The 12,500-nt window shown below is 45.8% G+C and overlaps 1 protein-coding gene across 1 annotated transcript in view; it reads left to right on the top strand.

The window, feature by feature from the left end:
• Positions 1 to 12,500, top strand: part of lama1 (laminin, alpha 1) — a 62,869-nt gene that overhangs the window by 18,204 nt on the left and 32,165 nt on the right. Inside the window, exons 6-17 of the mRNA XM_062521912.1 lie at positions 274 to 363; positions 1,639 to 1,756; positions 2,211 to 2,389; positions 4,523 to 4,628; positions 5,944 to 6,101; positions 6,574 to 6,714; positions 6,962 to 7,117; positions 8,636 to 8,737; positions 9,424 to 9,638; positions 10,257 to 10,368; positions 11,073 to 11,183; positions 12,204 to 12,331. Of these exons, the coding sequence (XP_062377896.1) occupies positions 274 to 363; positions 1,639 to 1,756; positions 2,211 to 2,389; positions 4,523 to 4,628; positions 5,944 to 6,101; positions 6,574 to 6,714; positions 6,962 to 7,117; positions 8,636 to 8,737; positions 9,424 to 9,638; positions 10,257 to 10,368; positions 11,073 to 11,183; positions 12,204 to 12,331 (1,616 nt within the window). The remainder of the gene's footprint in view (positions 1 to 273; positions 364 to 1,638; positions 1,757 to 2,210; positions 2,390 to 4,522; positions 4,629 to 5,943; positions 6,102 to 6,573; positions 6,715 to 6,961; positions 7,118 to 8,635; positions 8,738 to 9,423; positions 9,639 to 10,256; positions 10,369 to 11,072; positions 11,184 to 12,203; positions 12,332 to 12,500) is intronic.

The following is a 12,500-nucleotide window of genomic DNA, read 5'->3' on the forward strand; positions in this document are numbered from 1 at the left end:
ATATGCAAAGCACATGTGTTTGCTAGAAAAGACTAGATAAACAGCACCAGACATTTTTAGTTCAATCACCCTCGCTGACTATGAATGACAATGAAATGTGATTTAATTACACGTCTCTGTGTTAATCAGAGCTTATGAATGTCAATCATCTTATTTGAATGCCTGTGTGGGGTGTGTCCTGATGGCAGTTGTCGCAGAGTTAATTTGAGCGGAGGTGTTTGTTTGTCAGGAGTGGTTCTTATTGGCTCTCTTGTTGTGTCTCTCTCCCCGCAGTACTACTACACAATCAAGGACCTCTCAGTGGGCGGCATGTGCATCTGCTATGGCCACGCCCAAAGCTGCCCCATGGACCCTGTCACCAAGGTAACGGCACGCTCTCTTCAGTGTGGCCTCGGCAGAGTGGAACCTCCGAGCTGTCAATCAAACCCGGTTGCCGCGGAGGGTGTGAAATTCCGTGACCGCCTCTCAGCTGTTGAGTTGATTGTTTTGAATGTGACTGGAGCATTTCATACCTTTGTGATTGAGAGGCTCTGCTCCCCGGGGACTCCCAGGGGATCTATTAATAGAGTTCTCAAAACTTAGTTGTCCATCGTGACTTTTGAATGGTATAGCTTCGCATATTTAGTTTACTCCATTTGTTTTGTTAAACGGAACCCTGGAAAATATTGAAAATCAGCTAATGCATTGGAACAATCACTGGAACATATCCATGTTATTTTTTATAATTGTTATTATTATTATTATTTACCTGCATATGTAGAATACATACTGGGTCATTATAGCATGATAGAGATGAGATGAATTACTTTCTTCTGTAAATAAATAAAGTAAACTTCAGAAGAGCAATAGTGCTTAGCGCTTGCTTGATCAAGCCCAGTAATTGTGATTCGCCCATAGAAGCAAATCCGAACCACTGCTAGTCTCCATGGCCAGTGTTGCGCTCGGGCTCCCCCGGGCAGGAGAGGTGTTGGTCTGACCCTGGGCGGGTGGGCAGCAGGCCGTGCTGGTCAGCCGCGGTCTGCTCTGCCTCCCATGCGGGCCTCATTAGCAGGGACGGCCACGTTAACGACCGCCTGCGAAAGCCGGCCGTAATCCCCGGCCTCTTAAAACCGGCACTTTAGAAAACGAACTCGCACGTCTCTCGCTCTCCCCCCCCCCCCCCCCCCCCCCTTGACGCAAACACGACTTCACACATACTCACACAGGCACACACACACACACACACACACACATACACACACACAGACACACACACTCACATGCACACACACGCACACCCATGCACACACACATACAGTACATAAATGTTAGTTCACACCCTTGCGCTGACCTCATGAGACCTGAGCCAGTCAAGCAGTGGATGTGGTGTGTGTTATAGCTAAGCACAAATGGGGCATTTGCTTTTCTGTTAGACATTTTCTTCACAGTGTGTGTGTGTGTGTGTGTGTGTGTGTGTGTGTGTGTGTGTGTTGATCAAGCTCTATCAAGTGAAGAGGAGGATATTGCTCTCAAGTGTCCTATTCTGCCAGTTCTCTTTTATTCTGTCAGAGGCATCTTTTCCCTTGTGTGTGTGTGTGTGTGTATTTCCTCTCTCCAAGTCTCTCACTCTTCCCTCTCTCTCTCTCTTTGTCCCTTCAGAAATTTCACTGTGTGTGTGAGCACAATACGTGTGGCGAGAGCTGCAATGAGTGTTGCCCCGGCTACCACCAGCAACTGTGGCAAGCGGGAACCACCTCCTCCGGCAACACTTGTGAAAGTAAGCCCTACCGCAACCCCTCTCACAGAGCAGCCCGGGATACTGTGGTGCAAATGTCTTACTGTCACACCACCACTCAAGTCATTCAAACACTAATCTGATCATACTTGCGGTAGTCATTTATTTACATACAGTAATTGATATGCATTAGTTCTAAACAAAATGTGCACTAATAAGAATGTGGTTGTTTTTCTTTCAGTAACATGAGTTAGCATATACAGTACAATAGTTTGATTTGCCTTAAAATTGTGTGGCCTGATAATGACTGGACTGTTACTGTAAATATGTTATAGCTTATGATCCAGATTGGTTTATGTTTTACTGTGAGTAGAATTTTCTAGAAAACCTTGATGGCCACTAAAGCTCATTGTTGGCTTTGGCTAAAAACACCTTTCAAATGAGTTACTGTTACTCTGCTGAAATCTCACAAATGAGTTCTTTCTTCACACCCTAGAGTGCAACTGCCACAATAAAGCGGAGGACTGCTACTACAACGAGACTGTGGCCGCGCTCCGAACGAGTCTGAACATCCACGGCCAGTTCGTGGGCGGCGGTGTGTGTATCAACTGCTCCCAGAACACGGCGGGGGTGAACTGTGAAACCTGTGCTGACGGATTCTTCAGACCTCACAAGGTACGGTGGCCTGGCGGGGATGGGGGGGAGTGGGGCCCCATTCTCTTATTGTGTTGCCCCTAGAAACCTGATTCCTGACTTCCTCCACGGCCAGTATTGTGTCTGTGTGTGCCTCCATTTGTGAGAATTGCTGTCAGTATAAATGTCTTTTGTCCTGCGATTTGTTAGAAAACTCAGTCGGTATGTGTGTGTGTGTGTGTGTGTGTGTGTGTGCGTTTGTGTGTGAGAGAGAGAGAGTGTGAGTGTGTGTGTGTGTGTGTGTGGAAAAGGATACTGGTGGATGAGGGTGTGTGTGTGTGTGTGTGTGTGTGTGTGTGTGGTCCTGATAGCTGACCAACAGTGGTTTGCATTACAATGGTGGTTAGCTTGAAGACACAGAGGCTGTGGGGCAAGAGCCTGGTCTACTCTTCAGTAATAGCCCAGCGGGACAATTAGCCTAGCTGACCGCTTTTACAGCACCTCCGGGGGGAGAGCAAACTTCCGTCCCTTTAGCACCGGCAGCCACCTGCTACAGATAAACAAAGCAAAACTCAACACTCCCCCACCCCCACCCCTTAAGAAAATTAGATGTTTCTGTTTTATTGTCTTTATTTTGGCTTTCAGACTTTTACTGTTACTCAATTTGTGTTTGTGAAGATAAAAGATCATTAGAGATGTACTGCATTTTTACCCGTGTGTGTGCGTGCGTGCGTGCGTGCGTGCGTGCGTGCGTGCGTGCGTGCGTGTGTGTGATTGTGGGTGTCTGTGATAATATGTACAGTACAGGCCAAAAGTTTGGACACACCTTCTCATTCGGACACCCCTTCTTTATTTTCATACTATATGACTATGAAAATTGTAGAATCATACCGAAGGCATTAGAATTATGAATTAACACATGTGGAATTATATACTTAACAAAAAAGTGTGAAAGAACTGAAAATATGTCTTATATTTTAGGTTCTTCAAAGTAGCCACCTTTTGCTTTTAATACTGCTTCGCACACTCTTGGCATTCTCTTGATGAGCTTCAAGAGTCACCTGAAATGGTCTTCCAACATTCTTGAAGGAGTTCCCAGAGATGCTTAGCACTTGTTGGCCCTTTTGCCTTCACTCTGCAGTCCACACGGTGGTTGGAACCAAAGGTCTCCGATTTTGACTCATCAGACCAAAGCACAGATTTCCACTGGTCTAATGTCCTTGCGTTCTTTAGCCCAAACAAGTCTCTTCTGCTTGTTGCCTGTCCTTAGCAGTGGTTTCCTTGCAGCTATTCTACCATGAAGGCCTGATTCAGGCAGTCTCGTCTTAACAGTTGTTGATGTGATGTGTCTGCTGCTAGAACTGTGTGGCATTGACCTGGTCTCTAATCTGAGCTGCTGTTAACGCGCGATTTCTGAGGCTGGTGACTCGGATGAACTTATCCTCCGCAGCAGAGGTGACTCTTGGTCTTCCTTTCCTGGGACGGCCAGTTTCTTTGTAGCGCTTGATGGTTTTTGTGACTGCACTTAGGGACACTTTCAAAGTTTTCCCAATTTTTTGGACTGACTGGCCTTCATTTCTTAAAGTAATGATGGCCACTCGTTTTTCTTTACTTAGCTGCTTTTTTTCTTGCTATAATACAAATTCTAACAGTCTATTCAGTAGGACTATCAGCTGTGTATCACCCCTGACTTCTGCACAACACAACTGATTCCCAACCCCATTTATAAGGCAATAAATCACACTTATTAAACCTGACAGGGCACACATGTGAAGTGAAAACCATTTCAGGTGACTACCTCTTGAAGCTCATCCAGAGAATGCAGAGTGTGTGCAAAGCAGTAATCAGAGCAAAGGTGGCTACTTTGAAGAAACTAGAATATAAGGCATATTTTCAGTTGTTTTACACTTTTTTGTTTTCCACATGTGTTGATTCATAGTTTGATGCCTTCAGTGTGAGTCTACAATGTCAATAGTCATGAAAATAAAGGAAACTCATTGAATGAGAAGGTGTGTCCAAACTTTTGGCCTGTACTGTATGTGTGTATGAGTGTGTAGTGTAAAGAATTGTTTTCATTTCCTGATTCCCCCTTTCTCTTTCCTTACGAGCAGTCGCCTGCAGCCACCAGGTATTATGTCTTAACAATGTGTCCATCTGTCTGGGCCCCCCATACAGGTGTCTCCGTACACTGATAATCCGTGTGTGGAGTGCCGCTGTGACATGAGGGGCTCCCACTCCCCAGCATGCATCAGGGACGACAAGCACGCCAGCCCAGAGAAAGGTCAGTTCACATGCTGGTCAGAATTTGGAATACTCGTAATTCAGTTTCCACATTTACAGTCAGATTACCGACAAGCTTTTTATCACAGAAAGGTTTTGTGTCAATATGTGTTGCTGATCAACTGAAGCACATATTCATTATGTATTCATTCACTAGCTATATTTAACAATTAATCAGTTGTGTTTTCTTGGCTCGGCTCTGATGTTTGCCAGTGTGGGTTTGACTGTTTATTTATGCTGCATATAGCTTCCATATGAATTACATGAGCATATTCTCTATGCGATTAAAAAACAAAAAAGTTGTATGTACAGTGGGTATAGTAAGTATTCACACCCATGCTAAAGTTGACTTAAAAGAGGAATATAAAATCATCTTTTGAGAATTGATTGTAATGCCTTAATTCAAAAAATGAGTAAAAATCAAACCGCTAAGGACACTAATTTTCTTTGTGATTGAAGAATGTATCGTAAATAGATAAATGTTCTACCTTAAATACAGGTTGCATAAGTATTCAACCCCTATGTTAAATTCCCATAGGAGCAGGAGGATTTTTTATATGTTTTTATTTTTAAAGGCCAGCTATTTCATGGATCCAGGATATTATGCATCCTGATAAAGTTCCCTTGGCCTTTGGAATTAAAATAGCCCCACATCATCACATACCCTTCACCATAGATAGAGATTGGCATGGTGCTTTTTCCAGTTAGCCTTTTAGCCTGTTTGATTTGCATTGAGCTCAATGAGCATCAAACAGGCTAATTGGCTAACTGTAAAACGCACCATGCCAATCTCTAGCTATGGTGAAGGGTATGTGATGATGTGGGGCTATTTTAATTCCAAAGGCCAAGGGAACTTTATCAGGATGCATAATATCCTGGATCCATGAAACAGCTGGCCTTTAAAAATAAAAACATATAAAAAATCCTCCTGCTCCTATGGGAATTTAACATAGGGGTTGAATACTTATGCAACCTGTATTTAAGGTAGAACATTTATCTATTTACGATACATTCTTCAATCACAAAGAAAATTAGTGTCCTTAGCGGTTTTATTTTTACTCATTTTTTTAATTAAGGCATTACAATCAATTCTCAAAAGATGATTTTATATTCCTCTTTTAAGTCAACTTTAGCATTGGTGTGAATACTTACTATACCCACTGTATATGTATATACAGTATCTGCTTCCCCATCTCACTGTAGCTATGAGTTTCATTAGCTGAGTAAACAAACAGAAAAGAAACGTATAAAACATATAAAGTCCAAAATAAGATGTAAAGAGTAAAGTTTCTGTTGTGGCTCTAAACTTGTTCTAGGTCTGCACCCGGGCCAGTGTCTGTGTAAGGAGGGCTTTGCGGGCGAGCGCTGTGACCGCTGCGCTTTCGGCTACAGGAACTTTCCCCTGTGCACTCGCTGTGAGTGCAGCCTGGACGGCAGTCTGAACGTTGACCCCTGTGAGGACTGCATCTGCAAGGTCAGTACAGGCCTGGGTTCATCTGGATCTGAATGAAATCAGTTATTTCTCAGTGGAAATGGCTACATCGTGATACCTGGTTTCGAATCTGACGTGTGGTCATTTCCCGGGATCCCACCACATCTCTCTCCCACTCACGTGCTGCCACTTTTCACTGTCCTATCTAAATGAAAAAAAATCCCCAAAATACTATCTGTCTATAAATAAAGAAATCAGTTATTTCTCACCTGAAAGTCTGTAGCAACAAGGCACAAAAAGACACACTGTTCTTGTAGATTTATTTTTACATCCACAATTCCATGAATATATCACTGCCTTACCTTGGTATGGTAGTGTGATGCTGTGAAGTGAACTCTGTGATCACTTGGCCTCAGACTCAGCCTCCGCCCTTACCACACCCCTGGCCTGCACTAACACTCATGCCCAACAAGCATGGCGTTTAAAACAGTGTCTCTGTTTCTGCTGTCTTCAGGCAAATGTGATGGGAGCCCATTGCGACCTGTGCAGGCCAGGCTTCTTCAACCTGCAGGGGGGCAACCCAGAGGGCTGCACCGAGTGCTTCTGCTTCGGAGTGTCCGATGTGTGCGAGAGCTCTATGTGGTCCACAACTCAGGTGATGAACACTCTCTCACACACACACACACACACACACACACACACACACACACACACAAACATATGCAAATTTCATATATGAGATATATTTACATAGCTTGATGTGGTCCACAACTCAGGTGATGAACACACACACACACACACACACACATATTACATTTTCCATTTTCATATATGAAATACATTTACATAATTTAGATATAAATGCTTTTTTTATTGAGAGGTGGTGTTGTGTTTCCCTGCAGGTGGAGCACGGGGATAGCTGGCTGCTGCCCACCACCCCCAGCACCTCCATCTACACGGCCCCTCTGGTGGAGGACAACCTAATCATCCCCAGCAACGTCACGTCCTACCGCTTCCTCTCCACCTGGGCCGCGCCAGAGAGATTCCTGGGAAACAAGGTATTACTGTAGTTCAGAGGTCAAGAGGTCAAAAAGAGCCACACTTTTGCCATTCCCTCAACAGCTTCAGGTAGATACTTCTGGAATGGTTCTCCAACAGTCCTGAAGCAGTTCCCATGCATTTTGAGCTCACGTTGGTCAAAGGTCAAACTTTGGTCAAAGGTAAAAATCATATGCCTCAGGACCAAACAAGCAAACAAACAAACAAACAAACACACCAAAACTCACAAGGCTGCCCAGTGCAAATATGGTGAAAGTCCTGTCAGAAAATAGATATTGTTGTGTTGATTCAGAGTATGTAAGAAGAAGAAGAAGATGTTCATCCATGTTTACTGGTCTGTAGGTTTTACATTGTTTCAGATAACGTAAGGTAGACATTGCTTACGATGAAAAGAATTCCATGCAGCCTGACTGTGGCTGGACCTCTGCTCACTGTGTCATTTAGGTTGTCAGCCTCCATTTAGCGCTAGTTTATTGAACTAAAGACATCTGTGGTCTGTGGTCAGTTGCACAGCTGCATAGCAACTAACCCACACTTATGACCCGGGCACTTTACTGGAATCAACTCACACAGCTGGTCAGATAGCTGGCTGGTCAGTCACGGTTGTTGGGATCATTGGAGATCAGTCTCATGTCCATCCTGCCTTATTTTCCGTCCAACCGGAGGCTTTCGTTGTTCTTGTCCTGTGCTGTTCCTTTTCAGACACTGGATCCTCCCATCTTCCCTGTGTTCTTCCCATTCCTTTCTATTCCTTCCCCCTTCCCTCTCTTTCTCTCCTTCTCATTCTCTCTCTCTCTCTCTCTCTCTCTCTCTCTCTCTCTTTCTCCTTTTCAGGATCCTCCCATCTTCCCCATGTTCTTCCCGTTCCTTTCTATTCCTTTCCCCTCCCCTCTCTTTCCCTCTCTCTCTCTCTCTTTCTCTCCCTCTCTCTTTCCCTGTCTCCCTCTCTCTCTCTCTCTCTCTCTCTCTCTCTCTCTCTCTCTCTCTCTCTCTCTCTCCCCGACCTTATTAATTGAAAAGGCCTTGTAATTACACTCCGTCAGAACTGGCCTCACCACTGCATTAAAAAATAATTAGGTTACACTTGTTGGCTCCAACCTAATATTTGTACCCCCCCCCCCCCCCCCTTAGGTGATGGATGAAGTCAAATGATGTGATTACTTCTGCTATCTTTGCTGCATGTAAAAGGGTGGGCGTGCCAGTGAAAGCAATTATCCCTGGGTAGGCTCTTTACAGGGTCTCAATCCATCAGGATAAGATTAATGTTGCACCGGGCAGGGTGTCCGGCACCTATTTTAATCATTGCGTATTACCACCAAACTATAGTTAAAGCAATTAAAGAGGCTTAAGTAAGTCATGGTCTTTGACATTAGCATGTTTCGGTTGTAATTTGTATGGTTAACATTAATTTCTGTGGATAGTATGGATTTAATTTGACAAGGTGAGTGAATTAGTTAAATTGTGTGTATGCTTTTGCTAATGATATGATGATGTGTTTCCCTGTCTCGACCTCATAGTTGACGTCCTACGGTGGCCTTCTGAAGTACAGTGTGGCGTACGACATCGCTGTGGAGAATGTGGACAAGACTCTTCCCTCTCACTTTGACTTGATTATCGAGGTAAGATCACACAGAGCATGTGACTTTGTTATGAGGAAGATCCCAAAAGATATTCGGATAAACCTTAAGAAATGAACGGACTAACATGACAGGCCATGGAATCTGGCTCTATGATTTAAATAAAATGACAATATGAATATGAACAATCAAAACATTTGTACTGAAAGCTGGAGATTCAGCGTAATGATTATGCCTGCCCATACTCCCATCTTTTGATTCTGTGTCTATCTGGGGGAGTGGGCAGGCTGTTAGCACATTAGCAAATAAACCAGTGCAAACTGATTTTGTACAAGATATTTGTTTTGTGTTTTGTTTGTTTATTTCAAAGCGCTTCATTTGTGAGTTTCAGACCATCCGTAACCCCTGCTTTAATGTTATAATCTGATGTCCCCAATCCTCTATGAGGTGACTCTGTGTCCTCATCTCTAACGTCCTAATCTGACATCCCCTGTCCTCTGTGTCCTCGTCTCTAACGTCCCCTGTCCTCTGTGTCCTCGTCTCTAACGTCCCCTGTCATTTGTGTCCTCGTCTCTAACGTCCTAATCTGACACCCCCTGTCCTCTGTGTCCTCGTCTCTAACGTCCTAATCTAACATCCCCTGTCCTCTGTGTCCTCATCTCTAACATCCCCTGTGTTCTCGTCTCTAACATCCTAATCTGACATCCCCCTGTCCTCGGTGTGTCCAGGGTAACGGGCGGTCCTTTCGCCAGTCTCCGTCCCGCCGGCTGCTCCTGACCCCCCTGAGGGAGCAGGAGGTGTCCGTGGAGTTGGTGCCGCACGGCTTCGTGGACCTGCACACGGGTCGACGCGTCCACAGGGACGAGCTCATGACGGTCATGTCCGACGTGGCCAGTCTGAGGGTCCGCGCGCACCTCAACGTCAGCGCGGAGGGCAATCTAAGGTCAGCCCCCTGGACAGGAGTCGAACATCTATAACACCGCGCTCACACTGTCCACGTCCGTCGACGGATCTCGGAGGGCGTGTCTGCCGTATCTGTATTTACATACACGCGATCTGATTGGCTGACGCATCTGTCGCTGCCTGAAAAGTTGAACATTTCTCAACTTTTTTGACGGAGGCAGCGGAGCTGAAGGAACGGACGGACCCCATGCAAAGTCAATGAGATCCGTTGACGGACGTGGACAGTGTGAACGCGGTGTAGCAACAGCCATGTTGAAGGCATCTTGTATCCAAAATGCACACAACAGCCTCCACAATGTTCAGGAAGGCAGTTTATGTGCTCAGTGTCAGTGCAATAGATAGAGGAATTGTGACTTGAAGCAAAACTCCATAGCTCATATTAGAGATCTTCAAAATGATAAAAAAAAGTTCTTCAGAATTACTTTTTGAAATGATAGATCAGTATGATCATGATATTTGCACTTGATGATATGTAATGTAGATAGGTAAACACAGATAGGTAGTTGCTATGGTGTAGCTGATGCATGTGTTGCTATGGTGTAGCTGATGCATGTGTTGCTATGGTGTAGCTGATGCATGTGTTGGTGTGGTGTTGCAGGCTGAGTCAGGTGTCTCTGGACATGGCTGCACGCAACTCCTCCGGCGCCCTGCAGGCCGTCAGCGTGGAGCAGTGCGAGTGCGAGTGGGGCTACGCAGGCACTTCCTGTGAGGTAAGCAACCACGTCATGTGATCAGGGTGCACATGCACCACCGGGGTTGGCCAAAGATCATTAAGGGCGGAGCAAGATACTTCATGAGAAACCACTTCCTGGAACCCGAATCGCAAGAGGGAGGGGGGGGCAAAATCCCCCTTTATGCAGAGCTGTTCCATTGAAGTCTATGGACATGACACGCATGACACACCCCCTTTATGCAGAGGAAGTGATCCCCGTTTTGCGCCCATAGACATGAACTACGACGACGTATCTTGCTCCGCCTTAAGGATCTTTGGGTTGGCTTCAGAATGATGCTGGCAGGGCCAAAGCCAAGGCTCAGCTAGTAATATATTGGTGTAAGGCTAGTTGAAAGATGCGTCAAAAGATAAATGATATAATTTGACTCTTTCGACTTTTATATTTACTGGTGCACCTGTTTTACACCTGGTCTGTTTCAAAGGACTGTTTTATTGGGGGGCGCTGTGGCACAGCAGGCTACAGCGCCCGTACCATTTACGGGTCCGAGTGCCCATGGGGACCCAGGTTCGAATCCGGCCTGCGGTCATATCCCAATCCCACCCCATCTCTCTCTCCCACTTGTTTCCTGTCTACCTCTTCACTGTCCTATATAATAAAGGCAAAAAGGCCAAAAAAATATACTTAAAAAAAAAAAAAAAAGGACTGTTTTATTTACGGTAACCTCTTCTGTTTTTTATCAGTATTGCATCTCTGGGTTCTACCGTGTGGATGGGATCCTGTTTGGAGGAAACTGCCTGCAGTGTGAGTGTAACGACCATGCCAAGGAGTGTGACATCCACGGCGTGTGTGTGGTGAGTTTTCTTTAGTCTTATCTCATTTTCGTATTCCTATTTGCCATTCTTTATGCTGTTTAATTAGGTCAAGGTCTTCAACTCTCCGCCCTACAGCATCTGTGCCAACTATGTACACTAATTTGTGTCACATTGAGGTGTCTTGAAGAAGCACCTTTGATGCTTTTTCCCGAGCATCTGTGCTGAACAAATACCGGCCTCCTCCAGATGTTTACCTTGACCCTGTCATCTGCCGTAGCCCACCCCACAGGACTCCCGAGCCTGTCTAGTGGCGACCGAGCATCCTGGTCTGAGGACAGCCGCATGATATATGGCTCTGCCTGCGCTGGCCTCAATGTGACATGTGTATTAGGTATCAGAATGAATATGTGGCACTCTGCTCTCTGAGGCTTTAGGACAGGGTACGGCGGTGTTAGTGCCACGAAAGCATTTTATCAGTCAGCACACATTTACCAGATATATGCGCCTTTAAAAGGGTAGCACATTCTCTCACCGCCCCCCCCCCCCCCACACACACACACACACACACTCCCCCGCCTCCACGCCTCCACACCGCCCCCTTGACATTTTTCAGTGGGGAATCGTGTCTCGCTTGGTAATGTCTGCCCTGCCACACAGCTTAATAGAAGTGCTACTGTAGTGCAATCCAGAGTGCATGGCACTGCCTTGGGGTGTCTGTGGGTCTCAGGCAGAGTGCAGGCCTGGAGTGCAGTGCATGTGTGTAGTTAGTGTGTGCGGTTATCATTTTTTGTGGAGCTTCTGTATTGTCAACGACAGAGGAATGTATAACACAGCCGAGAGGTTGCTAGGTTACTGCGGCTCCCAGCATGCAGTTTTTAGACTGCGTGGGTAAAAAAAAAAGGAGTTGTACTTTTGTGTTTGTGCTTGTGTGTGTCTATGTGTTTGGGTGTATATGTTTGTGCTCCTGTCTTGTCTGGTGTGTGTGTGTGTGTGTGTGTGTTTTTGGTGTGTGTGTATCGTGCGTTTTATCTGACTCATTTGTGGTAAATCTTCCCCTAGGGTTGCAAACACAACACCACCGGGCCCCACTGTGACCAATGCCTGCCCGGTTTCTATGGCGACCCCTTCGATGGCACCGCCGAGGACTGCCAAAGATGCGCCTGCCCGCTGACCGTGGCGTCGAACAAGTGAGTTTCCGCCGGCCGCCCTCGGAACTGGCCATTCATTCCGGAGCCTTCTCCGTGGTTTCAGGCTCCGTCTGTCCCAGGCTGCTGAATAGAGCTGATGTCTGGAGCCTCAATGAAGACGTCTAGAGCTCTCGGCCCGGCGGCGCCACGGAGGACAGTGCCATAGCTC

This window comes from Sardina pilchardus, chromosome 19 (assembly GCF_963854185.1).
Source record: "Sardina pilchardus chromosome 19, fSarPil1.1, whole genome shotgun sequence".
Lineage (NCBI taxonomy): Eukaryota > Metazoa > Chordata > Actinopteri > Clupeiformes > Clupeidae > Sardina > Sardina pilchardus.